Source organism: Trichechus manatus, unplaced genomic scaffold (genome assembly GCF_000243295.1).
Source record: "Trichechus manatus latirostris isolate Lorelei unplaced genomic scaffold, TriManLat1.0 scaffold00003, whole genome shotgun sequence".
Lineage (NCBI taxonomy): Eukaryota > Metazoa > Chordata > Mammalia > Sirenia > Trichechidae > Trichechus > Trichechus manatus.
Window position 1 is genome coordinate 26,937,722 of NW_004443939.1, and position 27,738 is coordinate 26,965,459.

Here is a 27,738-nt window from a genome sequence, read left to right on the forward strand (position 1 = left end):
GATCATATAGTAATTCTATGTTTAACTTTTTGAGGAACTGACAAACTGTTCCAGAGCTGCTGTACCATTTTATAATCCACCAGCAGTAGATGAGAATTTCAGTTTTTCCACTTCCATACTAACACTTGTTATTTTCTGATTTTCTGTAATAGCTATCCTAGTGAGTGTGAAGTGATATCTCATGGTTTTGATTTGCATTTCCCTAATGGCTAATGAAGACCCTTAATAAGATGCATTGACACAGTGGCTGCAACAGTGGGCTCAAGCATAACAAGGATTGTGAGGATGGCACAGGACTGGGCAGTGTTTCGTTCTGTTGCACATAGGGTCGCTATGAACCAGCGCAACAGCAATAACAGCAACAACAATGGCTAATGAAAAAGGAGCCCTGTTGGTGCAGTAGTTAAAGTGCTCAGCTGCTAACTGAAAGGTCGGTGGTTCAAACTCACCGGCCACTCCACAGAGGAAAGATGTGACATTCTGCTTCTGTAAAGATTACAGCCTTGGAAACTCTATGGGGCAGTTCTACTCTGTCCTATAGGGTCATTATGAGTCAGAAATTACCTGACGGCCGCGGGTTTCTTTGGGAATGTCTAATGATGTTGAATGTTTATGTGCTTATTGGCCATTTGTATATCTCCTTTGGTGAAATGCCTATTCAGTTCTTTGCCCATTTTTTGATGGGGTTGTTTTTTTGTTGTTGAGTTGTAGGAGTTCTTTATATAGTCTGGATATTAAACCCTTATCAGACATATTGTTTCCAAATATATCCTCTCATTTTGTAGGTTGTCTCTTCACTTTATTGATAAAGCCCTTTGATGCACAAAAATTTTTAATTTTGATGAAGTTCAATTATAATTTGGATGAAGTCCAATATTTTTGCTTTTGTTGCTTGCACTGTGGTATTTTAATAATAGTGAAAAACTGAATTATGATGTGACCATAATTTGAAATATTATAGAGGCATAAACATGTTTTCAATAATTTTTAATGGCAAAGGAAAGTACATATGTTAAGTGACAAGAGTAAGATGTAAATCTTTAGATAGAGAGTGTGATTGTAGTTTTGTAAAAAGAAAAAAAAAGAAACATGTATGTGGTATATTGTATAAGTATATAGGCAGAGAAAAACAGGCTAGGTAATGAATCTCCTAATGTATAAACAATGGTGATCACTGAATTGTAAGTTAATGTGGAAATTGTCTTCTGAGATGTAAATTTTGTACCTAAAAAGAGGATGCTTGCAAAGTAGTCATCTTTTTACAGTTTTTTTCTACTTAAAACAACTTTAGAAATTGCATATGACCAATTTTATCAGAATATTTTGATTTTTATGATAGATTTTGGATATTAGATACTTTTTTTTTTCATGTAAATAGTACCACACATCTGTAACTAATGTATGAATTTGTTCTGTAGGGTGAAAATCTTTAGGTATGCTAATACCCTGTACCCTAAGTCTTGATTCTGCCTTTTTAAAAGCAGTACTGATCCATCATCTTCCATCCTCTCAAATTTTTTTCTGTGTATGTACGGTCATGCGTCGTTTAACATCCATGATACCGTCTGTGAAATAGGACATTATGTGATTTAGACGTTGTGCGAACACCATATTATGGGTGAAGGTCCTTCCAGGCATTCACTTCCAGAATAGATTTCTTCCATATTAAAAATTTGCTGGCGCATGACTGCCCTGACAGGGAACACAACAGAGAGTCTTGACGGAGCAGGAGAAAAGTGGGGTGCAGAACTCAAATTCTAGTAATGGTCTGACTGAGACTGGAGGGACCCTGGAAGACATGGCCCCCGGACTCTCTGTTACCCCAGAACTGAAACAATTCCCGAAGCCAACTCTTCAGACAAAGATTTGACTGGACTATAAGACATAAAATGATACTCGTGAAGAGTGTGCTTCTTAGCTCAAGTAGATGCCTGAGACTAAATGGGCAGCTCCTGTCCAGAGGTGAAATGAGAAAGCAGAAAGGGTCAGGAGCTGGTTGAAAGGACACGGGAAATCCAGGGTGGAAAGGAGGAGTGTACTGTCACATTATAGGGAGAGCAACTAGGGTCACATAACAATGTATGTATAAATTTTTATGTGAGAAACTTGAACTGTAAACTTTCACTTAAAGCACAATTAAAAAAAAATTTTTTGCTGGGGCAAATAACGTCGCTCTGCAATTAGTTTATCTAAGGTTTCAACAAATTCTTCTGCTGCCTTTGCATCAGCACTTGCAGACTCATTACTCACTTTCACACTATGCAGCAAAAAACATTGTTTGAAGCTCTCGAATCTCCCAGAGCTAGACTAAACACTAAGTCTGGTTCTGCTTTTTCTTTAAGCATCTTAAACAAGCTTTGTTCCTTAGCAGTGATTGTCAACATGCTGAGAGGGATTCATTTTGTGTTTGGTCTTCAATCCACATCAGTAGCAATTTCTCCATATCTTATATAGATCCCTTTTGCGTTTTCATTAGCCTTGTAGCTTTCAGTGGAGCCAATCCTTTAACAGCTCGGAGAATTTTTTGTTGTTTGAGGATTGTCATGATTGTCAAGTGTGACATGCCTAAATGCACTATGTCCCATTCTCCAGTCGTGATTTCTGAACTTCGTTATAACCTTAGGAGCCCTGGTGATGCAGTAGCTCAGCTGCTAACCAAAAGGGCTGCAGTTTGAATCCATCAGCTGCTCCTTGGAAACCCTATGGAGTAGTTCTATTCTGTCCTGTAGGGTCGCTATGATTTAGAATCAACTTGACGGCAATGGGTTTGGGTTTTTTTTTTGTTTTATTACAACCTTATGGGACCATGGACATATATGCGGTCACACGTTACCTGAACAGACATTATACGGTGCATGACTGTATATTATAGTCATTACTTACAGTATCATCTCCTGAATTGTTTACATTTTTTTTTATTGTGCTTTAGATGAAGGTTTACAGAGCAAATTAGTTTCTCATTGTTTTGTGACATTGGTTGCCAACCCCACGATGTGTCAGTACTCTCCCATTCTCGACCTTGGGTTCCCCATTACCAGCTTTCCTGTCCCCTCCTGCCTTCTCGTCCTTGCCCCTAGGCTGGTGTGCCCATTTAGTCTCGTTTTATTTTATGAGTCTGTCTAATCTTTGGCTGAAGTGTGAACCTCCATAGTGACTTCATTACTGAGCTAAAAAGGTATCCAGGGGCCATATTCTTGGGGTTTCTCAGTCTCTGCCAGACCAGTAAGTCTCGTCTTTTTTTATGAGTTAGAATTTTCTTCAACATTTTTCTCCAGCTCTGTCTGGGACCCTCTATTGTGATTCCTGTCAGAGCAGTCAGTAGTGGTAACCGGGCACTATCTATTTGTGCTAGACTCAGTCTGGTGGAGGCTGTGGTAGTTGTGGTCCACTAGTCCTTTGGACTAATCTCTCCCTTGTGTCTTTGGTTTTCTTCATTCTCCCTTGCTCCAGATGATGTGGGACCAGTGGAATATCTTAGATGGCCACTCACAAGCTTTTAAGACTCCAGACACTACTCACCAAAGTAGGATGTAGAACATTTTCTTTTACGCCAATTGAGCTAGATGTCCTCTGTGAATTGTTTACATTTTTCCTTATATTTTTGCATTTGAAAGTTTGCAATAGACAGAATATATCCATTTGTTCCATGGGAGCATCATTTACTCTTCTTTTTACTATTTAGATATAGACATGTTTCTCTCTCTGTTCTGTAATGTCCAAGATGGTTTGTAAGAAGGATTGCTATTCACTTTCATTATTTCTTCTGTGATGAACAATGTATCTATTTGTGCTAAAGTTTCTTTCTAATAAGCAGCTTCAAGAAATATTTTGCCAAGTGTTCATTGTACTCCTTTTAAATTTGTTGTTTAAATTTCAGAAGTTTAGTAAATTAAGAAAAAAATTTTTTTTTGATTGAATGGACACAGGAAATCCAGGATGGAAAGGAAGAGTGTGCTGTCACATTATGGGGAGAGCAGAATACATGAATAACCACAAGAAGGGCTCTACATCCCAAAACATTTTAAGAATGCTTCTAGGGTATAAGTGTATGATCTCAGAATGTGAATGTTCCAAGTAAATTCTTTTCTGCTATAAGAAATATTTGTTAAAATATTTTAATTGTATTTACTGTATGCTAAGCACTTAAATTACAGAAAAGTATTTTAATGAGGATATTTATTAAGAAAATAAAATCAGACCTCTTTGGGAAGTTTAACAGTTTTTGATGCTTTGAAAGGTTTTTTCAGAATTACCAGAAAGATTTCTTGCCTATTTAGACTAAGATAATTCCTGGCATAGGCTTTTTTCTAAGATAGGTCAGTCATTTGTGAAAGAGATTAGTAAGATTTTCCTATATAAGCTTTGCCAAACATTGGTTTGGAACCATAATCTTTTTTTCTGAAAAGTCTTTTCTTTTATAACAGCCTTATTATTCACATACCATAAAACTCACCCTTTTAAAGTGTACGATTCAGTGATATTTAGTAGTATATTCATAGTTTTGCCATCATCACCTCTTTCTAATTCCAGAACATTTTCTTCACCCCAAAAAGAAACCCCATACCCATTAGCAGTCACTGTCCATTCCTCCCTATCTCTTAGGCCCTGGCAACCACTAATCTTTTTTGTCTTGATAGATTGTCCTATTCTGGACATTTCATATATACAAAATCATACAATATGTTTTCTTTTGTGTTTGGCTTCTTTCATTTAGCATAAAGTTTTCAAAGTTTGAAAAGTCTTTTTAATCTTAGGATATCACTGCATTGTATTCTCCTAACCCTCCCACCTGTTAAAGAAATTGTCATTTAATAGGTAGAAACTAATATTGCAGAGACATTAGTTTTTAGCTGCATATTCAATTTTTCGTAGAATTATCACTTAGAAATGTGTCTATGTATTTAATATATAATTTGTAGGGTCCTTTTTAAAGAGAAAATTCTATTTCTTCTTCTTATTATTATGTTTTATTGTGTTTTTGGTGAAAGTTAGAAAATTTTATTTCTTATAATTAGCATACTTCAAAGAGAAAATCAGTTGCCAGTTGAGTTGACTCTGACTCATGGTGACTCCACGTGTGTCAGAGTAGAACTGTGCTCCATAGGCTTTTCAATAGCTGGTATTTTGGAAGTGGATCACCAGGCTTTTCATTTGAGGTGGCTCTGGATGCACTTGAACTTCCAACCTTTTGGTTAGCAGCCAAGCACATTAACCATTTGTACTACCCCGGGACTCCTAATATCCCTCTACTTATATTCTAAATGGGAGCTTGGAACGCTTTTGCTATAGCCACCTCTCTGACTTGACAGCATTTGTTTATGGCAATCCAAAATAATATACAAATAATAATATACAAAGTGATAAGGATAAACATTTAGAATAATCATAATCTGGAAAGAGCAGGCTCTACTATTTAAAATTTCTCTTCTATTTCTTGAATTTTCTTACTTCCTCTTTGGTCAGCTTTGTCTATCTTGCACTTTCATTCTTGTGCTGATGGTTTTCTTCTTAAATTTGAAAGCTTAAGAGGTGACTGCGTTGATTTTCTTAGATAGGTTATGTGGGTTTGCAGTGCTGTTTCATATTTTTGTCTCTCTTATGTATAGACAAACAGGAAAGCTGACAGGGCTCAGATGACTTCTTTGAAGTGTGTTGACTGGCAAGCTTTTCTTTGGGATGAGTGGTCTGGAAATAGCTCTACTGGGGCAGGGGGCACTTGGATGCTGAATGAAGAGGACCTTACTCTGGGAGGCTCATCAGTCCCCCGGTAGACTTATTCTCTCCATGCAATTCAAACAGGTTTACTTTTGTTTGTTTGTTTTTAAAAAATTAGTTTTTAAAGAGAAATGTTTTCTGGTTAAAAATTTGTTTTTCTACCAAGCTGCCTATTCAAGAATGAAGGAAAGGGGTAGGGAGGAGTAGAATGCGATGTGGGACTACTACAGTTGTTTGGAGACAGATTTTCACGTAACCTATTCTCAATTCCTCTTCGTCAACCTTGTTGTCATACCTGCCAACTCCAGGCCTAGTGCTCTTTGAGGCTGTGGGTATGATGCCAATGTCTCCTCCTTGACTATATCTCCTCTTGAACTTATTCTGCGTTACGACTTCTTCATCTGTTTCATCTGTGCATACACTTCCATTTGCTTTCCATTTTTTGGAAATTTGTATGTCTGTCTTTTGCTGTTAGATATTGTTTCCACTATTATGTTGGTTATCTATTACCAGGTAACAAATTACCCTGAAACTTAGTAGCTTCAAAAAACAATAAACATTTGTGATCTCATTGTTTCTGTGTGTCAGGAATTTGGGAGTAACTCAGCTGGGTGGTTCTGGCCCGAGGTCTTTTGTGAAGTTGCAGTCAAGATGTTGACTGGGGTTGCAGTCATCTGAAGGCTTGTCTAGGCCAGGAGGATATACTTCCAAGACAACTCACATGCATGGCAAGTTGTGCTGCCTGTTAGCAGGAGACCTTGTTTCTCAGCACATGGGCTTCTCCATAGGACTACTTGAGTATCTTCATAACAGGGTACCTGGCTACTCGCAGAAGGAGTGATCCAAGGTGAAAGCAATGACTGTTAAGACCTAACCTCAGAAATCACACTCCATCATTTTCACAGTATTAACACAGTATTAGTTACACAGGTTAGCCCTGTTCAGTGTGGGATGGGGTAGCATTAGTACCAGGAAGAGAGAATCATTGAGGGCCATCTGGGAAGGTGACTATTAGGGATTTATTCTCTTTTTTTCTTCTTTTCTATTAGTGAGAAGACACAGACAGGTAACAGCCTGCTTTCTTTAACTGTCTTAGTTTCTTAGTTCTGCTATAACCGAAATACCACAAATGGATGGCTTTAAAGAACATAAGTTTATTTTCTCACAGTTCTGGAGCTAAAAGTCCAAATCAAGGTCTCAGCTGTGTTGATTCTTTCCCTACCAGTAGCCCCAGGCATTCGTTGGTTTCTTGGAGATCCTCACATGGCTTCTGTCTTCCTCAGTATGTGCTTGCTTGTTCTATGTCAATGCTGCTCTTTATATAATTCAGAAGTGATTAGGTTTAGAATCCACCCTTACTGGTATGACCTCAATTAATTGATTGTATTGTATTAGATTGTATTATGAAAGATCATTACATTAGATTCATTGCATCCACAGGTATAGCGGTTAGGATTCCAACACATTTTTTTTTTAATTGTACTTCAGGTGAAGGCTTATAGAACAAATAGTTTCTCATGAAACAGTAGTACACGTATTGTTTTATCACATTGGTTAACAACCCCACAACATGTCAACCCTCTCCCTTCTCGACCTTTTTTTTTTTTTGTGAAAATACACATAGCTGAAGATACACCATTTCAAAAATTTCTACATGCACAGTTCAGTGACATCGACTATGCTCTTCCAATTGTGCTGCTATTCTCACTTAAGATGAAGGCTTACAGAACAAAATAGTTTCTCATTTAACAGTTAGTACACATGTTGCCCTATGACAATGGTTAACAACCTCACAACACATCAACACTATCCTTACTCAACCTTGGGTTCCCTATCACCAGCTTCCCTGTCCCCTTCTGCCTTCTGGCCCTTGTCCCTGGACTGCTGTACCTCATAAGTCCCATTTTGTTTTATGGGGCTGTCCTCTCCCAGGCCGAACAGTGAAGCTCGGAAATGACTTCACCACTGAGCTAAAAGGGTGTGTGTGGGCCACACTCTCGGTGTTTCTCCAGTCTCCTTTAGGCCAGTAAATCTGGTCTTTTTTTTGTGAGTTAGAATTTTGTTCTACATCCTTCTCCAGCTCTGTCCAGAACCCTCTGTTGTGATCCTGGTCAGAGCAGTCAGTGGTGGTAGCCGGGCACCATGTAGCTGTACTGGACTCAGTCTGGTAGAGGCCTTGGTAGCTGTGGCCCATTAGTCCTTCGGACCCAACACATATTTTTTGTGGGACACGGTTCAATCCATAACAAACCGTAAGTCCTGTTTGTCATTTTAGGTGGTTGATTTGAAAGAAAAATATAAACATGTAAAAAAATTTTCCCTATTAATTGGAACTTAGCTTATCTCATGACCTTACTTATAGGAGTTTTGGAACTTCAGACATTTCTTTTATGGTTGTTCAGAGACCCTGGTCTGGACTAATGGACTAGGGCTTTTAAAAATATTACTTCACATTCAGCAATGTCAATGCATGCAAAGGAAGATAAGACCCAGGCCACTGCACCTCATGGACGGCAAGAGAAGTAACTTAGGATGTTTGAAATCTTTAGCTAACTCTAAAACATTGTTTTCACTAGTTCCTTCATCTGTGAGATTTATTTTGTCTGTTTTTGTTGTTGCTGTTGTTGTTATTGATTTTTTTAATTTTTTCCATGTTCGTTTTTATGGTACTTGTGAAATAGGGGCAATAACTAATAAGGTGGGATGATGCTTTGATGTAAACCAATATGGAATTACTTTTCTTTTTGAAAATATTAAAATCGGTTTTTGAAATGCACCCTTTTTGGAGAAAGAACAATTTAGAAATAGTTTCAAGTTTCAGCTAGCAAAAAAGAGTCTTTTTTCGTGGTAAATTACATGTTTGTATGTGCTGGGATTAAACCATATCGTTGACCTCTGCTTCTAAGGTAACATCCCAGCTCTAGTTAAATGTTAGTCTTTTTCTGAAACTTTTTTAAAAGTTTTTAGTGATTTTGTCAAAATTTTGTTTCTGCAAGGTTTATTCTAAAATCAGAATTTAGACCAACATTTTAATGATTTGCTTTTTGCTTTAAAAAATTTTAAGATTAATGGTTTAAATAATTTTTTCTGAGTTGCCATTATTTTTAAGAAAAGTTGATGATAATCTTGAGTTGTATCAAATCTTTAATATGATATATTTTCACAACTGGAAGCCTATTTTGTTGTCGTTAGGTGCCTTTGAGTTGGTTCTGACTCATAGCGACCCTAAGTACAATGAAATGAAACACTGCCTGGCCCTGCACCATCCTCACAATTGTTGCTATGTTTGAGCCCAATGTTGCAGCCACTGTGTCAATCCATCTTATTGAGGGTCTTCTTCTTTTTCATTGACCCTCTATTTTACTAAGCATGATGTCCTTCTCCAGGGACTTGTCCTTCCTGTAACATGTCCAAAGTATGTGAGATGTAATTTTGCCATCCTCACTTCTAAGAAACATTCTAGCTGTACTTCTTCCAAGACAGAAGCCTATTTTAGGAGGCTTATATAAATGATCATTTCAGCCAAACAAACAAATAAGCAAGATAGACCAATAAATCCAGACTTGGCTCTGAAATCTCTCATTGCTGGATTTGTTGGCTTCTTATTAGTATAAATTATTTTATGTAGAGAGTTTAATTGGACCCCCAGTGTCTTCCTAAGGAATTTTTCTCTACTAGGTACTATCTGATTTGACAGTGGCATAAAACTATAAAACTATTTAATATCTAAGGAATTTCCATTCTAAGTTATTTTTTAAAGCTGTTAGGTATTATTTTTAAACCTCAGAAATGACTTTATCTTTAGCATAATATATTTTTCTTAAAATGTGAAATGTTACTTAAAGTAGAGAATAATGTCCGATATTATCATTTTTGAATACCTTTTTTTTTCCCCTCGGATATAATAGATATGCTTATATACTATCCTAACTATTGCCAATGCCTAAATTTCTTACCCCTTGACTTTTTGGATAAGTTTAGTAGAGAGCGTATAGTTTGGTGATTATGAATATAAGCTCTGGGATAATATGTCTGGGTTTAAATTCTACCATTTAGTATGCGACTTGGGGTAAATTCTTGCTAATCTAAATTTCCGTTTCTTCATTTGTAAAATGTGGATAATAATAGTACCTACTTTATGAGTTGTTATAAAGATTAAATGAGATCATCAAGATAAAGCATTTAGCACAGCGCCAGGTATATATGAAGTGCCAGAACTTCTGCGTGGAGAAGCATTTCTGGAATGATGGAGTAAAGACCTGTGGAAATCTCCACAAAAGCAATGAGAACACAGGCCACAATTATCAAAATTTAATTTTTCTGAACTCTGAAAATTAACCAAAGATGTAAAAATTTAAGGAACATTTAAGGAAAATAGCTGAATCCATGTAAGAGCAGTGAGCTTTGTGGCCTTTTAACTTGCTCTATCTCCATCTCCCTCTCTGTAGTAGTCTTAAAAACACAACAGCTTTGCAACTTTGGTAATTGTGAAAACCAGCAGCCTAGCAGCCACTGGAGGGAACTTAATGACTTTGGAACTCCTGAAAAACCCCATCCTCAGAGAATTGTCACTATTTGACCTGTAAGGCTGCTCACTTGCAAAACTCCATTCTCACGACTGGGGTCTGGTTAAAAATTTGATCTGACTTAGAAATCACTCTGTGCAGAAAGTGATTCCTAGGGACTTTGTTGAAAACAACGATGGCTTTTGTTTAACATCAGAGCTGCCTGAAGCAGTGATGCCAGTTAGGGCTAACAAGAAACTAACCAAAAAAACCAGTATCTCTTATGAATATAGACGCATAAATTCTCAACAAAATACTAGCAATCAGTTACATATAAAAAAGGATCATATACCATGACCAAGTGGGATTTATCACAAGAATGCAAGACTGGTTTAAATTATGAAAATCAATCAATGTAATACACCGTATTAATAAAGGACAAAACCCACATCATCTTCATAGACACAGAAAAAGTATTTGAAAAATTCAGTATCCTTTCATGATAAAACACTGAACAAACTAGGAATAGCAGGGAAATTCCTCAATCTGATAAAGGACATATATGAAAAACACACAGTTAACATCATACTTATTTTAAAAAACTGAATGCTTTCCCCCTAAAATCGGAAACAAGACAAGGATGTCTACTCTTGCCGCCTCTATTCAACATTGTATTTGAGGTTTTAACCAGGGTAATTATATAAGAAAAAGAAGTAAAAGCATCTACATTGAAAAGAAAGAAGTAAAACCACCTCAATTTGCAGATGACATGATCTTATATATTCTTAAGGAATTCACTGGAAAACTATTAGAACTAGTGAATGAATTCAACAAGTGCAAGATACCAGATCAATATACAAAGATCAATTGTATTTCTGTATATTAGCAATGAACAATCTGAAAATGAAATATTAGAAGACAATTCCATTACAATACCATCATAAAGAATAAAATACTTAGAAATAAATCTAACAAAACAAGTCTAAAACTTGTACACTGGAAATTATAAAATATTGTTGAAAAAAATCAAAGAAGACCTAAATAAATGGAAAGATATCCTGTGTTCATGAATTGGAAGACCTAATATTGTTGAGATGGTAATACTCCCCAAATTGACATTCCCAAGTTCCTTTTTTGCAGATATTGGCAAGCTGATCCTAAAATTCGTATGGAAATTCAAGGGACCCAGAATAGCCAAAACAGTCTTGAAAAAAGAAGAACAAAGTTGGAAAACTCACACTTCCCAGTTCTAAAACTTACTACAGAGCTACAGTAATCAAGAGTGAGTGGTACTACCATAAGGAGAGACATTGAGATCAATGGAATAGAATTGAATGTCCAGAAATAAACCCTGACATTTATGGTCAATTAATTTTTTTTTTTGATCCATAAGGGTTTTGTTGTTGTTGTTGTTGTTAAGACTATACACAGCAAAACATACACAAGTTCAACAGTTTCTACATGTACCATTTAGTGACATTGATTATATTCTTACACTTGTGTAACCATTCTCACTCTCCTTTTGTGAACTGTTCCTCCCCCATTAACATAGATTCACTGCCCCCTAAGCTTCCTATCTAATCTTTCAAGTTGCCGTTGTCAGTTTGATCCCATATAGATAGTTCTTAAAAGTGCATAATGTTCAAGGCAGATGTTTTTTTACTAGTTAAGCTAAACTATTTTTTGTTTTTAAGAAGACTTCCGGGGATATTTTTGTTTAGGGTTTAAAGATTATCTCAGGGCCATAGTTTCAAGGGTGCATCCAACCTTCATACTCCAAGAAGTCTGGAGTCCATGAGAATTTGAAATTCTGTTTTGCATTTTCCCCCTTTTGGTCAGGATTTTTCTATAGAATCTTTGATCAAAATGTTCAGTAATGGTAGTAGCTGTACACCATCCAGTTCTTCTGGTCTCATGGCAAAGGAGGCAGTTGTTCATGGAGGCAATTAACCACACATTCCACTTCTTCCTCTTATTCATGACTGTCCTTCTTTCTCTGTTACTCCAGGCAAATAGAGACCCATTGTTGTCCCTTAGATGGCCATTTTCAAGCTTTTAGGACCCCAGGCACTACACAATGAACTAAGAGGTAGAACAAAAGCACTAAACATGTTACTAGGCCAGTTAACTAGAGTGTCACATGAAACCATGACCCTAAACCTCCAAACCAAGAAACCAAATCCCATGAGGTGTTTGGTTGTATATAAGCAGCCTCAGCAGCTACTCCAGCAGCCACTCTTTTTTTTTTGTAAATATATCTGTCACACAACTTTTGCCAATTCCACTTTTTACAGGTGTGCATCTTATTGGCAGCAATTACAATAATTAGCTCTGCATCCCTACCCGTAATCAATGTGATATTTCCATTACTGTTAGCCCCCCTCTTTGCCCCTCCATCCCACCACTGGTAACTACTAATAAACTTTGTTCTCTATATATTTGCCTTTTCTTGTTTTTTTATATAAGTGAGGTCATACAATATTCGTCCTTTTGCAACTGACTTCTTTTACTCAGCATAATGTCTTCCAGCTCCATCCATAATTGTAGCATGTATCTAGACTTCATTTCTCCTACTGACTGAGTAGTATTCCATTGTCTGTATGTACCACATTTTGTTTATCCATTCATCTGTTGATGGGTGTTTGGGTTGTTTCCACCTTTTGGCTATTGTGAATAGTGCTACAGTGAACATTGGTGTATAAATCTCTGAGTCAGTGCTTTCAAGTCTTTTGAGTATATACCTAGGAGTGGAATCACTGGGTCATATGGTAGTTCTATTTTTAGGTTTTGAGGAACTGCCACACTGTTTTCCTCAATGGCTGTACCATTTTACTTTCCCACCCGCAATGGGTAAGGATTCGAAATTCCACGTATACTCGCCAGCATTTGTTATTTTCTGTTTTTTTTTTTTTTTTAACTTAGCCATCCTAGTGGGAGTGAAATTGTATCTTGTTATGGTTTTAATTTGCATCTCTCTGATGACTAATGATGCTGAGCATCTTTTCATGTGTTTGGTGGCCACTTGAATGTCCTCTTTGGTGAAATGTCTATTCAAGTCCTTTGCCCATTTTATGATTAGGTTATTTGTCTTTTTGTTGTTGTCAAAAAAATCTTTTTATTGTGTTTTAGGTGAAAGTTTACAGCCCAAGTTAATTTCTCATACAAAAATTTATACACATATTGTTATGTGACCCTAGTTGCAATCCCTATAAAGTGACAGCACACACCCCCTTTCTACCCCAGGTTTCCCGTGTCCATTCAACCAGCTCCTATCCTTTTCTGCTTTTCATCCCACCTCTGGACAGGAGCTGTCCATTTAGTCTCGTGTATCTACTTGAACTAAGAAGCACACTCTTCACAAGTATCATTTTATGTTTTATAGTCCAGTCTAATCTTTGTCTGAAGAGTTGGCTTCAGGAATGGTTGTTGTCAAAGTTTTATATATATTTTGGTTAGTAGATTATTGTCTGATGTATGGTTTCCAGAGATATTCTCCCAGTCAGTAGCTTGTCTTTTTACTTTTTTGATAAAGTCCCATTTATTTATTTGGTCCTTTGCTTTTTGTGCTTTTGTTATTATATTAGATAATTCATTTTAAAACCTAGGCCTGGCACTGTTGCTCCCTGCTTTTTCTTCTAAGAATTTTATGGTTTTAGTTTGCACATTTAAGTCCTTAATCCATTTGAATTTGTTTGTGTATATGGTGTGAAGCTTGGATCCTGTTTCATTTTTCTGCTCATGGAAATCCAATTTTCCCAGTACCATTTATTTTTATTTTTTAAATTTTTTGTGTGTGTTTTAGGTGAAAGTTTATATAGCAAATGAGATTCCCATTTAACAATTTTCATACAACTTCTTCCATGACGTTGGTTACATTCTTCATGATGTGTCAGCATTCTCATTATTTCCATCATTTTTGACGTTTCCTTTAATCTAGCTTTCCTGCCCCTTCTTAGCTTCTTATCTTTGTTTTAGGGTAAATGTTAACCATTTGGTCTCATATAGCTGATTATTTAAGGGAGCACAGTTTTCACAGGTGATACTGTTTATTTTAAAAAGTGAACCTATTAATTGGATGAAAGATGACCATTGGAAGTGGCTTTAGTTCCATGTTCAAAGGGTATCTCAGGGCAATAGTCTCAAGGGTTCCTCTAGTCTTTATCGATCCAGTAAGTCTAGACTTTTAGGTATTTGAGTTTTGTTCTACATTTTTCTTCTTTTCTATCCGTGACCTACTATTGTGTCCCTGTTCAGAACCGTTGGTAATAGTAGCCAGGCACCATCTAGTTCTTCTGGTCTCAGGCTAAATGAGGCTGTGGTTCATGTGAGCTGTTAGTCTTGTGGACTAGTTTCTTCTTTGAGTCTTTGGTTTCCTTCATTCCCTTTTGTTCTTTCCTTCATTCTCTTTTGTTCTTTCCTTCATTCTCTTTTGTTCCAGATGAATAGAGACAAATAGTGGCCGCTTGCAAGCTATTAAGACCCCAGATGGTATTCACCAAACTAGGATGTAGAACATTATCTTTGTGAACTATGTTATGTCAATTGACCAAGTTGTCCCGTGAGACTATGGTCCCAAGCCTTCAAACCCAGAAAACCCATCTCACCAAGTGTTTGGGTATGTCTAGGAAGTATCCGTAACTGTGCCCCCATGTGGTTTATTATGTATGTGAATATATCCGCAGTGCACATAAACGTGTATAAACATACCCCAGCACCATTTATTCAAGAGAACTCTTCTTTCCCCATTGAATAAACTTAGAACCCCTGTCAAAACTGAGTTGACCATAGATATGTAGGTTTATTTCTGGACTGTCAATTCTATTCCATTGATCTGTGTGTCTATTGTTATTGCAGTACCAGGCTGTTTTGATTACTGTAACTGTATAGTATGTTTTAAAATCAGGAAGTATGAGTCCTCCTACTTTGTTCTTCTCTATCAACATTTCTTTAGCTATTTGGGCCTCTAACCATTCCATATAAAGCTTAGGATTTGTTTTTCTGTTTCTGTAAAGAAGGCTGATGAGATTTTGATTGGGTTTGCATTGAATCTATAGATTGCTTTGGCTAGTATTGGCATTTTTATAATATTAACCCTTCCAACCCCCATGTGTCTGTCAGCTTGCCGTACTGTACGGGCTTGCATGTTGCTGTGATGCTGGAAGCTATGCCACCAGTACTCAAATACCAGCAAAGTCACCCATGGTGGACAGGTTTCAGCTGAGCTCCCAGACTCAGACAGACTAGGAAGAAGGACCTGGCATTCTACTTCTGAAAAAGATTAGCCAGTGAAAACTTTATGAATAGAAGTGGGAACAATGTCTGATATAGTGCCAGGAGAATAGCCCCTCAGGTTGGAAGTCACTCAAAAGATGACTGGGGAAGAACTGCCTCCTCAAAGTAGAATTGACCTTAATGACATGAATGGAGTCAAGCTTTCAGGACCTTCATTTGCTGATGTGGCAGGACTCAAAATGAGAAGAAACAGCTGCAAACATCCATTAGTAATTGGAACATGGAATGTATCAAGTATGAATCTAGGAAAATTGGAAATCATCAAAAATGAAGTGGAAAACATAAACATTGATATCCTAGTGAGCTGAAATGGACTGGTATTGGCCATTTGAATCCAACAATCATATGGTGTACTATGCCGGGAATGACAAATTGAAGAGGAATGGCGTTGCATTCGTCATCAAAAAGAACATTTCAAGATCTATCCTGAATTACAGCACTGTCAGTGATAAGATAATATCCACACACCTACCAGGAAGACCAGTTAATATGAGTATTATTCAAATTTACGCACCAACCACTAATGCCAAAGATTAAAAAGCTGAAGAAGAATCGGTAGTTGGAAAATATGGCCTTGGTGATGGAAATGATGCCAGAGATCACATGATAGAATTTTGCAAGACCAACAGCTTCTTCATTGCAAATATGTTTTTTCAACACCATGAATGGTGACTATACACGTGGACCTCACCAGATGGGGTACACAGGAATCGAATGGACTACATCTGTGGAAAGAGACTATGGAAAAGCTCAATATCATTAGTCAGAAGAGGGCCGGAGGCTGATTGTGGAACAGACCCTCAGATGCTCATATGCAAGTTCAAGTTGAAGCTAAAGAAAATTAGAACAAGTCCATGAGAGCCAAAGTACGACCTTGAGTATATCCCACCTGAATTTAGATACTATCTCGAGTAGATTTGATGCATTGAACACTAATGACTGAAGACCACACAAGTTGTGGAATGACATCAAGGACGTCATACATGAAGAAAGCAAGAGGTCATTCAAAAGACAGGAAAGAAGAAAAAGACCAAAATGGATGTCAGAAAAGACTTGAAACTTGCTCTTGAATGTCGAGTAGCTAAAGCGAATGGAAGAAATGATGACGTAAAAAGAGCTGAACAGAAGATTTCAAAGGACAGCTTGAGAAGACAAAGTAAAGTTTTGTAATGACGTGTGCAAAGACCTGGAGATAGAAAATCAAAAGGGAGGAACACGCTCAGCATTTCTCAAGCTGAAAGAACTGAAGAAAAAATTCAAGCCTTGAGTTGCAATATTGAAGGATTCTATGGGCAAAATATTGAAGGACACAGAAAGCATCAAAAGAAGATGGAAACAATACACAGAGCCACTGTACCAAAAAGAATTGGTCAACACTCCGTCATTTCAGGTAGCATATGATCAAGAACTGATGGTACAGAAGGAAGAAGTCCAATCTGCACTGAAGACATTGGTGAAAAACAAGGCTCCAGGAATGGATGGAATACTAATTGAGATGTTTCAACAAATGAATGCAGTGTTGGAAGTGCTCACTCATCTATGCAAAGAAATTTGGAAGACAGCTACCGGGAAAACCGACTACAAAAGAACCATATTTATGCCTATTCCAAAGGTGATCCAACCAAATGCAGAAATTATTGAACAATATCATTAATATCACACGCAAGTAAAATTTTGCTGAAGATCATTCAAAAACAGTTGCAGTAGTACGGCAGGTAACTGCCAGAAATTCAAATCAGATTCAGAAGAGGAGGTGGAACGAGGGGTATCATTGCTGATGCCAGATGGATCCTGGCTGATAGCAGAGAATACCAGAAAGATGTTTACCTGTGTTTTATTGACTATGCAATGGCATTCAACTGTGTGGATCATAACAGATTATGGATAACACTGTAAAGAATGGGAATTCCGGAACACTTAATTGTGCTTATGAGGAACCTGTACATAGATCAAGAGCTTTCCAACAGAACAAGGGGATACTGCATGGTTTAAAGTCAGGAAAATTGTACATCAGGGTTGTATCCTTTCACCATACTTTTTCAATGTGTATGCTGTGCAAATAATTTGAGAAGCTGGACTATATGAAGAATGGGGCATCAGGATTGGAGGAAGACTCATTAACAACCTGCGTTATGCAGATGACACAACCTTGCTTGCTGAAAGTGAAGATGACTTGAAGCACTTACTGATGATCAAGGCTATAGCTTTCAGTATGGATTACACCTCAGCATAAAACAAAAATCCTCACAACTGGACCAATAAGCAATATCATGATAAATGGAGAAAAGATTGAAGTTGTCAAGGATTTCATTTCACTTGGGTCCACAGTCAACACCCATGGAAGCAGCAGTCAATAGGCACATGAAAAAATGCTGAACATCGTTAGTCATTAGGGAAATGCAAGCCAGTTTATGCCCAATAGGATGGTTACAATAAAAAAGATGGACAATAATAAGTGTTAGTGATGATGTGGAAAAATTGGAATTTCATACATTGTTGGTGGGAATGGAAAATGGTACAGCTGCTTTGCAAAACAGCTTGGCAGTTTTCAAAAAGTTAAACATAGAGTTACCACATGACTCTGCAATTCCCTTCCTAGGTATATACCCAAGAGAATTAGAAACATATGCCCACATAAAAACCTGTACACAAATGTTTACAGCAGCATTGTTAACAACAGCTCAAAAGTAGAAACGACCCAAATGTCCACCAGTTGGTGAATGGATAAAGAAAGTGTGCTGTATCCATACAATGGAATTTTATTGAGCCAATAAAATGGAATGAAGTACTGATATATGCTACATCATGGATGAACCTTAAAAACATTATTGTAAGTGAAAGAAGCCAAACATGAAAGGCCACACATTGTTTGATTCCATTTATATGAAATTTCCAGAATAAGCAGATCCATAGAGACAGAAAGTAGATTAGTTGTTGCCAAGAGCTAGGATGGGGGGAGGAGGGGTGGAAGGGTTGGCTAAAAACCACTGAATTGTATACTTTAAAAGGGCGAATTTTCTGGCATGTGAATTATATCTCAGTAAGGGTATTATTAAAATATATACATATATACAGAGTGCCATTTAAATGGATTATCTGGTACTGAAAAATCAAATAGCTCCAAATATTTTTTGCTTAGCTGGCTATGCTATAGTATTTGAAGTTGTTTTTTAATGAACTGTCAGAAGAGTGAAATTCCATTTGTAGAGTTGTTATGCTAACTAGAGAAGCGTGACTGTGTTTCAGTTACACGAAGGTTAATCGGAGCTACATATAAGAAAAACATTTCTTAGAATAGCCAAATTAAGCTTATTGCAATGACTTTGAAGAAAGTTTTTTTTTTTTAATCAAAAGTCATGAGTTATACTACTTTTAAGCATTTTTTGGATAATAAAAATCCCCCCCCCTTTTTTTAAAGCTTCACCTTCAGTTATTCTTTTGGTGAGCTGTAAGATACTGCTTTTCTCCATACTCTATGGATTTAACTAGTTGGGTTCAAAATGAACTAAGCTTGTTTTAAAATTGTACTCTTTTTACAACTGAATTTTGAAATAAAGTGAATTCTGACCTTACTAGCTGTAAATCTTACTGAATGATTTTCATGGTTTAATCAATTCAGTTTGTTTTGCTGTTAGCAAAATCCTATTTTTTGTCTTTTATAGTTTTTCTTCTTTCATCAGTTTAGTCCGTTTTAACCCATTGTTTTCTTAGCTTGCAGAACACAGAGAAGTACGGCATACCTACAGTCTAGAGTCTCTTTGCCACTGCCCTTTTTACGAAGAAGCCATGCATTTAGTTGACGAAGGAAAAATTTACTCAAGAGTACTTAGGTACCATTTTTGTTTTGCTTGTTTTTATGAAAAATATTAAGGTGCTGTTGCTATGTTTGTGTGATGTTTATTAAAATGTTCATGAGAATAGAGAGAAATATATTTTCAGGTCCAAGGTTTTTTTTTTTTTACACATTTTGACTTTGTCAGTGTGGAGCAGACATGTGTTTTATATTAAGGTCCCGAGGTTAAGCCTTGTTTGAGTCCAAATATGTAGTAGGCTTGATCTTGAATCCAGCTTAACAATTTTCTCCCCTGTTTATTACATAGAACTGAAATGTTGGAGTGCCTCGGAGACAGTGATTTTCTTGCCAAACTTCACTGTATTCGACAGGCTTTTCAGGTATTTTTTTTTTTTTAACACCAAATGACTTCAGCCACTCATCCATTCCCACCCTCACACTGTAGAGTCCACCTGCATAGAAACAGGGTAGCTCCTTGCTTTTTGTTATCCCTGTTTGTACTGGCTAACACAGAATCTATTAAGTTTATTTTTCCTCCCTGCTACTTCCCTTCATTTGTCCCCATTTGTCACTGTGCTCTCCCATGGCTTTCCAGGTCCACCACACTTTGTCAGAATGGGACATTATGATGCTGTAGGTGTGTACAAATGACTGCTTAAAGTAAAAACCCTCTTTCCTATTGTCAATTAGTATGTGTTCTAGATTGTTTTTTATTTCAATCAGTGAAATCTTTGATTTCTTAAACTGATACAAGGTCTTTTAACAACAAAAATGTCTGTTTTTCTATGTTTGGGGGTATATAAATTTGATTTTAGACTTTCTCATCTTACGTTGAACAGAATTAAATGCAGATTTACCTCCTTTTAATCTTTTTGATTAAAGATTTCAAGAGCTCTTTTTATTTTAGTAAATTACGATTTTCTCTATGGTTGGCCTGCTGAAATAGTACCACACACACTGCATTAACTGTATTAGGATTATTTATGCATAGATGTGTTATAAAGTCTGATGTGCATTCAAATTAATTATAGGTCTCTTTTTCTGTTGACTGGGGCTATTTTTTGCAGGTAATTCTTTCAGAAACAGCCAACAGGATGTTCCTTGCTGAGAGTGGAAGGAAAATTTTATCAGCTTTAATTGTGAAAGCACGAAAGGTAAATTTGTTTTGTTGTCAAGTTTTTTACTGCCATTGTTTCTATTCAACTGAAGATTAAAATATTTTTAAATTTTTAATAGAACAAAAAGTTTTGTAGATGGTTGCAAAGGTGCACAGATTAAAAATAAGGAACCCAAACAGCATTGACTTCTACTTGTGTTGAGTTATTTTCTTTGTATAAAGTCCAGACAGTTTTGACCAAGTTGTATCTCATAAGTCATTGCAAATGTGCCATAAAGTCTGTGACAGTCCTGGTGAGAATCATCATTAAATCTGCTACTACAACTGTTACTGTCATTATTGCTAACACATTCTGTCTTACCTCTCTCAATCCTGTTCATTAAGAGAGTTCCAGGAATTAGTGTAGATCTCAGAAATCAAGAAATACAAAGTCAGCTGCCTTTTACTCATCCTCATGAGATTAAATAAGGCAGAAGAAATAATAAGAACTTCTTTAAGATTGTAAGCACCCATTTTCTTTTATGCAAGGTGTATCTGGATGATGAGGAAAAAAAAAAAAAATCAGGCCTTCTTTGAAACTATTTACACACTCCTGGTTTTCAGACCCAATTCCTCTGAATCTTAATTTGTTCATTTGTATAATAGAGTTATATTTATGCTACCCTATCTTAATTTGGTCATTTGTATAATAGAGTTATATTTATGCTACCCTATCTCAGAGGATGGTTATGATGATTAAATAAATAACAAATGTGAAAGCAAATTAGAAAATAAAGTGCTAAATAAATGACGGTGATACTAGCTACTCGCAATTTCGGCGTAAATCTTATGTTGCTTTCTTGGCCTCTTATGGCAGGTAAGACTGGTGATGTGAACTATAGTTCCTCAAAAGGAACAGAACTGAATCTAAAGCATCACATATTATCTGTTGTAACCAGTTTTCATCTTAAGGATCAGTTTAAATAACCAGAAAAACTAAACCCACTTCCGTCAAGTTGATTCCGACTCACAGTGACTCCGTGGGGTTTCCAAGGCTATAAATCTCTCTGGAAGCAGACTGTCACATCTTTCTCCTGCAGAGCTGCTGGTGGTTTCGAACTGTGATTGCTTTAACCATTGTGTCACTAGGGCTCATAGACATTTGAGTAGTAAGTAGTGTGCTTATGACATTTTGCTAACATTGTTAGTTTTTGCTTCTGTAAAATATTGGGACAACAAAATATTAATCCAAATGAATCTGGCATACCTTGAGATGTATTTTAATTCAGTTACCTAATAGAATTAAGATCCAAGAAACTTACCTGGAGAGTAACTTACTTACTTTATAGGCCTAAACCTTGTTATAAATTGAGTTTAAAATTAAAATATATTTTCTTCTGCAGAATCCAAAGAAGTTTGAAGACGTTTTTGATGAAATGATCTATTTTTTAGAGCAGACTGATCACTGGGATAGTACTGAAATGGAACTAGCTGCTACAGGGGTAAGTTCAAAATTGTTATAATATTTATTCTCCTTAATTATTTGCATATAACATTTACATGAGTCGAGGGCACTTTTACCTTGTCCTTATTAAATGACAGTAAAACCAATAATGTGGTGTTAGGGTAACATATATCTTCTGGCAGACTCGCAAACAATAGCAACTGCAGTCTATACGTTGGGACTCCAGTTGAAAAGAATTTTTTTAAAAAAAAAAAAAAAAAAAAAAGCCTTCCTTTTCTTCCTACTTCCTTCTGTTCAAAAATCATTGATCAGGCCCCAGCAGAGTGGTTTCGGTGACCTGTGCAAGTTATTGAATAGGAATAGCATAGGAAGATCAACAGACATTAAAGAAACATGTATTGAAGATTTAATATGTGCTAAGGACCTTGTTGGAGCCCTGGTGGCACAGTGGTTAAGAGCTTGGCTGCTAACCAAAAGGTCAGCAGTTCGAATCCACCAGCCACTCCCTGGAAACCTTATGAGGCATTTCTACGCTGTGCTATAGAGTCGCTATGAGTTGGAATCAACCCAACAGCAACAGGTTTGGGTTTTTTTGGTTTTAAGCACCTTGTTAAGTTCCTCTGTATGTTCCTTAAGCATCTCATAAGCTAGCGGGGAATCAGTTTCCTCAATGGATAGATACATTACATTGTAATAATGCAGGTAATATAGGTTTATGCATGAAATACAAAGGTACCACAATGAAGGGAGCTGTTAAGTCTGCTAGGAAGTCTTGTAAGGCTTCATAGAAGACGTAATGATTGAACTGGCTTCTGAAAGTAGAGTAATAGTTGGCAATGTAGGCATTTACAAGGGGCTGGAAGGCGTTCTAGGCAGAGAAAACAGTAGGTTCAAAGACATGGAGGCATGATCTTCCCTTATCCAGTGTTCCTTCACTTGGGAAACAGAATCACTTCCGTCCAGTTGTGCAGGCCAGAAACCTGGAGGTCATCCTTTACACCTTCCTGGACTTCATCCGCCTTATCACATTCACCTCTAAGTTTTGTCAGTTTTAACTCCTAAATATCTTTCAATGTTTCCCTACTCCTGCTATCCCCATCGTGGTCTAAGCAGCTATAGTCTTTTCCCTGGACTATCTCAGTAGTCTTTGTATTCTTGGCCTACTACCCCACTTCCTGGATTCGCTCCTTCCCTCTTCTTTCCGTGCTCCACATTGCGGCCAGAATGATCTTTGAAAGATACAAATCTGATCATCTCTCTCTCCCCACCTCCGAACCCCAGCCCCAAAATACTGTGAGGATAAAAACCAAAATCCTTAACATGGGCCATAAAACCCTGCAGGATCTGGCCTTCCTCCTTGTCTCTAGCAACAGAGAGTTGCAGCACACTCAGTTTCTTTCAGCTGAATGCCCTGTGTTCCTCCTTACTTTAAAGTCTTTGACAGATATTTCCTCTATGTAGGATGCCTCACTCCCTCAAGGAAGCCCTGTCTGACATCCAGTCTAGATCAGAATCTTCATCATAAGCTCTCATAGCACCACATACATTTTCCTTTATTGTGCTTATCACAGTTTGTAATTGCCGATTTGCAGGATTATTTTGTCACTGTCGGTTTTCCTTATTAGACTATAAGCTCTACTTTGCTTATTGTAGAAGACTGAGCACCTAGTACAGCACAGGAGAGAACAAGAGATTCATAATCTGGTGCGTTAGGTAGATAGATACACTCATAACTAAATAACAAAGCAGAATGAGCATCTTGGATGCTTTAACAGAAACATGAACAAAGGACCCCTAGAACAGAAAGGAGCCAGAGATTAATCTCACCTCAAGGGATTTAGGAAGGCATGGCCATTGTGTGAATTGTAGTTTCTCTGATGAGTTGTTTTGGTATTTGTCTCTCCTCCTCCTTTTTTTTGTCGTAATATAATCTCTTGATTCCACTAAAAAAAACCCTGCTGTTATGAAGGATAAAGCCCCGACTCAAGCTTTATTTCAGCTCTATATAAAAATAATTTATTTTAACTCATAATTTATTGCAGGTGAAAAATCTAAATTTTTATGATGTTGTTCTGGATTTTATATTAATGGATTCCTTTGAAGATCTAGAAAACCCACCCACATCCATACAGAATGTAGTAAATAATCGCTGGCTAAACTCCTCCTTCAAAGAAACCGTAAGTGGTGGTTTACTTTCTCAACCATTTAAGCTTGACGAAAAGTGGTCAGAACTGGGAAGATTAATAAGTTTACGTATACATCTGCCTGTAGAACGACTAGTGTAGAACTAGTGCTCATCCTTTGATGTTGGGATTGGATGTATGTGTATAGTATGTGGTATAATTCCTTCACATGAACTTCTCTTTTTTTTTTTTCCATTTCGAGTTAGTCTCCCATACAGAAATTTTTTTTTTTTACGTACATTGTTATGAGACCCCAACTGCTCACCCCATTCTGCGACAGCTCACTCCTCCCCTCCGCCCCTGATTCCCCACGAACATTTAACCAGCTCCTAACTCTCTCTGCCTTCCCATTGCACCTCTGGACAGAAGCTTCCCCCTTGGTCTCTTGTATCTACTTGACTAAGAGGCCATTCTTCACAAGTATCACTTTATGTCCCACAGTCCAGTCCAATCCCTGTCAGAAGAGTTAGCCTTGGAAACTGTTTTAGTTCTGGGCTGATAGAGAGTCCAGGGGCCATGCTTTCCGGGACACCTGCAGTCTCAGTCAGACCGTTAAGTCTGGTCTTCTTACTAGAATTTGAGTTCTCCATCCCATCGTTCTGCTGCTCCATCAGGGACCCTCTGTTGTGTTCCCTATCAGGGTGGACTTCTCTTTTGCCCTTTCACCAGTCCCAGCCTTAACCTGGAGGACTCAGTATTTCTTCAGGTCTCAAAAGAAACTCAAGCTTCAGACTAGCTCAGGCCTAACAAAAAATTGTTGGTAAGGCTGAATGATTAAATGGAAATACAAAAGTGATAGTAAAAAATGAGAATATACTTATTGTAAGAGGAAAATTTGGAGATGCATGCCCCAGAATACTATTAAAAATTAGAGAAGGAAAAAATAGACGTATGCAAAAATAAAACAGGTTTAAACTGTATTCTGTACTTTGAATGTTTTCAGTTTCTTTTCCTTACTCAAATCTCTTTTGACATTGGTTTTTTTTTTTTTTTTTTTTTGAGCATTAAGCATCAACCTGGAAGTAGGTGGGATGAATATCATGTTTCAAGTTTGAGTGCTTTTAAAAAAATGTTCCAATAGACTATTTCACAATTATTTTGGAACTTCTTCGCTATTAAATTTTAAAGTGTTGCTAATAAATTCATGTTTTCCTTAATTATAAGGATTTTTTAATCATAAAAGATACATGTTTTCCATTTCTGTAACTGACTTGGCAGAGGGACCTTGGTCGAAGGGGGTCATGCCAGAGTAGGGAGAGATTTCTTCAGGAGCCACTGTGTGCTTTTGTCTCTGTCATTATGGTTGTATTTTTTGTTCTTTATTTGAATAAAACTGTTTAGTTCTTCCCCAAACTCTTTCCCATGGTACTATTTTCGAAGAAAAAATATTACTTGCTTTGTCTTCATTGTTACAATTAAAATATTTATTTGGATATGTACCTCTGTGTACACATATTTTCACTTTTTACCTTAGGAGCAGAGTTGTAATTACCAAGCTTCTTGGTACCAGGGTTTAACCTTTTTTCTTTAGTTGCTTTGTATTTAATTTTAAAATTTATAAAAATGAAACTCCGTTTCATTAACATTTACAAACAATATAAGGAATCTGGACTAGTTCTTATTAATAGTTAATGTTTCGATCTTTTTAAGCCTATACACTTTGAATTTCTAATAAAAATCACTCTTTTCTAAAAGTAAAAGTTTATATAATTATAAATATAAATCTCTTTTCTCTTCTGCGTATGTAGGCTGTGGCTTCAAGTTGTTGGTCAGTACTGAAACAGAAAAGGCAACAGATGAAGGTAAAATTCATTATGCCCTAGACTGTATTGTTAAGTAATTTGAAAATCTTGTCAAAGAAATGAGTCAGTTCACATGTGGGGATGGCAGCTGATAAAAGGACTGTCACTCAAGCTAGATGAATTACTTATTGGTGCTGGGTTGGCTTCTCCATTTCTGACTCCCTTCTCTGTCTTCCTTACCTGTCTGTACAGTTCAGTACAGCAAGTATTGAGGCATCCATGAGATTTCCACTAAGTGGGAGAGGAAGCTTTAGGGTTGGAAGCAATTCTAATAGATTTTTTTTTTTCAGTTACTAAGATTTTAAAAAATGGTTTAATATAGTGGAATCGAATTGAGAAATAATGATTTGATTCTAATTGCTGCATTATTCAATTTAGAGCCCACACCAAAAAAAAAAATCTCAAAGTTCACTCCTGTCTCCAAGCTCCACGCCTCTAGCCCCTCTCACCCACTAACACTGCTCTCGCCGTATTACTTCATGGACTCTGGAGTGAGCCTGCCTGCATTCAAATCCCTTCTCTGCCACTTATTAGCCATGTGACTTATTAGCCATTGGGGAAGATGCTTAACCCCTCTATTCCTCATTTCCCTCATCTCTGTAAAGAGAATAGTAATAGTACCTACCTCACAGGGTTTTTTGAGGATTAAATGATTAATACTTGTAAAGTGCTTTGATTTGATACATGTAAAGTTTTAAAAAAGTGTTTGGCATAGTACACTATGCAAGTGTTGGCTATTATTATAATTATTATTTTCTCAGTGGCCTATAGTACTTTCTGTTGGTTATTATCATATTCATATTTCTAAATCTGACACTTAAAACTTTGAGACAAGCACAGTGTTTCCAAAGTATAGTCCTTACAGAGTCTTGAGCAGGTGCTTGTTAAAAATAATTCCAGAGACCCTATGCCTTAATAATTCTTGTTATAAATTATTTCAGAGAGCCTGTATTTTAAACTAGCTCCCTAAATGATTATTATACATTCTAATGTTTGAGAACCATTGGTGTAGGTTTTAGGGAACAAACTTTAGAGACTTGTAGACTTCATTTTGATTCTCACCCTAACTAGCATGATTGTGGACAAGTTACTGAGCATCATCTGACCTTTAGCTTTCCCATTTGCCAAATGGAGTTAATTCCTACGTCACAGGTCTGCTGTAAGGATGAAATGAGATATCGTAGTCAAGTCTAATAAGTGGTAGTTGCTATAATGGTAATAATAAAAACATTATTATTACTATATCTCACTTTATTTCCTACTTCTTAACATAAATCTTGTACCTCAGGTTAGTCTTTCTGTATCCACAGATATCATATATGTCTTACATCTTTGGGAGTTTTTTCCCATGCCTGGAATGCCATAGTCCATCCTTTGTACTTAAATACATCTTACTCACTGTTGAGCTCAGCTCAGATTATTCCTTGGTAAAGATTGTCTCTTCTGTTTTAGCTCACACTAATTTCTCTTCTCTCTGAACTCCTAATATACTTAGAGTCTATAAGGAATTTAGAATTTTAATATATGCAGAACATCTCTCAAACTAGAATAACCTCAGTGCATCCCTGATAACTTTTTGGCCTTCACTAACTAGCTATGTGTGATTTAGGGTAGGTTACTTAGCCCCTCTGAAGTCTTACTTTTTACATATATAAAATGAAGTTAATATGGCCTACTTTTACAGGAATGTTTTATTAAATTAAATGAAGACCGAGCACATTGTCTGGAATATAATGGGTACTCGTTAAATGGTAACTGCTGCTATAATATGTTTGTTAAATTATGGTGGGAAGATTGTTTTTTGTTTTTGTTTTTGTTTTATTTTATTTTTTTATTGTACTTCAGGTGAAGGCTTACAGAAAAAATAGTTTCTCATGAAACAGTAGT

At 36.7% G+C, this 27,738-nt stretch overlaps 1 protein-coding gene across 1 annotated transcript in view; it reads left to right on the forward strand.

The window, feature by feature from the left end:
- Positions 1-27,738, forward strand: part of MIGA1 (mitoguardin 1) — a 107,015-nt gene that overhangs the window by 72,381 nt on the left and 6,896 nt on the right. Inside the window, exons 8-13 of the mRNA XM_004369080.3 lie at positions 19,224-19,342; positions 19,613-19,685; positions 20,373-20,459; positions 21,805-21,903; positions 23,909-24,043; positions 25,798-25,851. Of these exons, the coding sequence (XP_004369137.2) occupies positions 19,224-19,342; positions 19,613-19,685; positions 20,373-20,459; positions 21,805-21,903; positions 23,909-24,043; positions 25,798-25,851 (567 nt within the window). The remainder of the gene's footprint in view (positions 1-19,223; positions 19,343-19,612; positions 19,686-20,372; positions 20,460-21,804; positions 21,904-23,908; positions 24,044-25,797; positions 25,852-27,738) is intronic.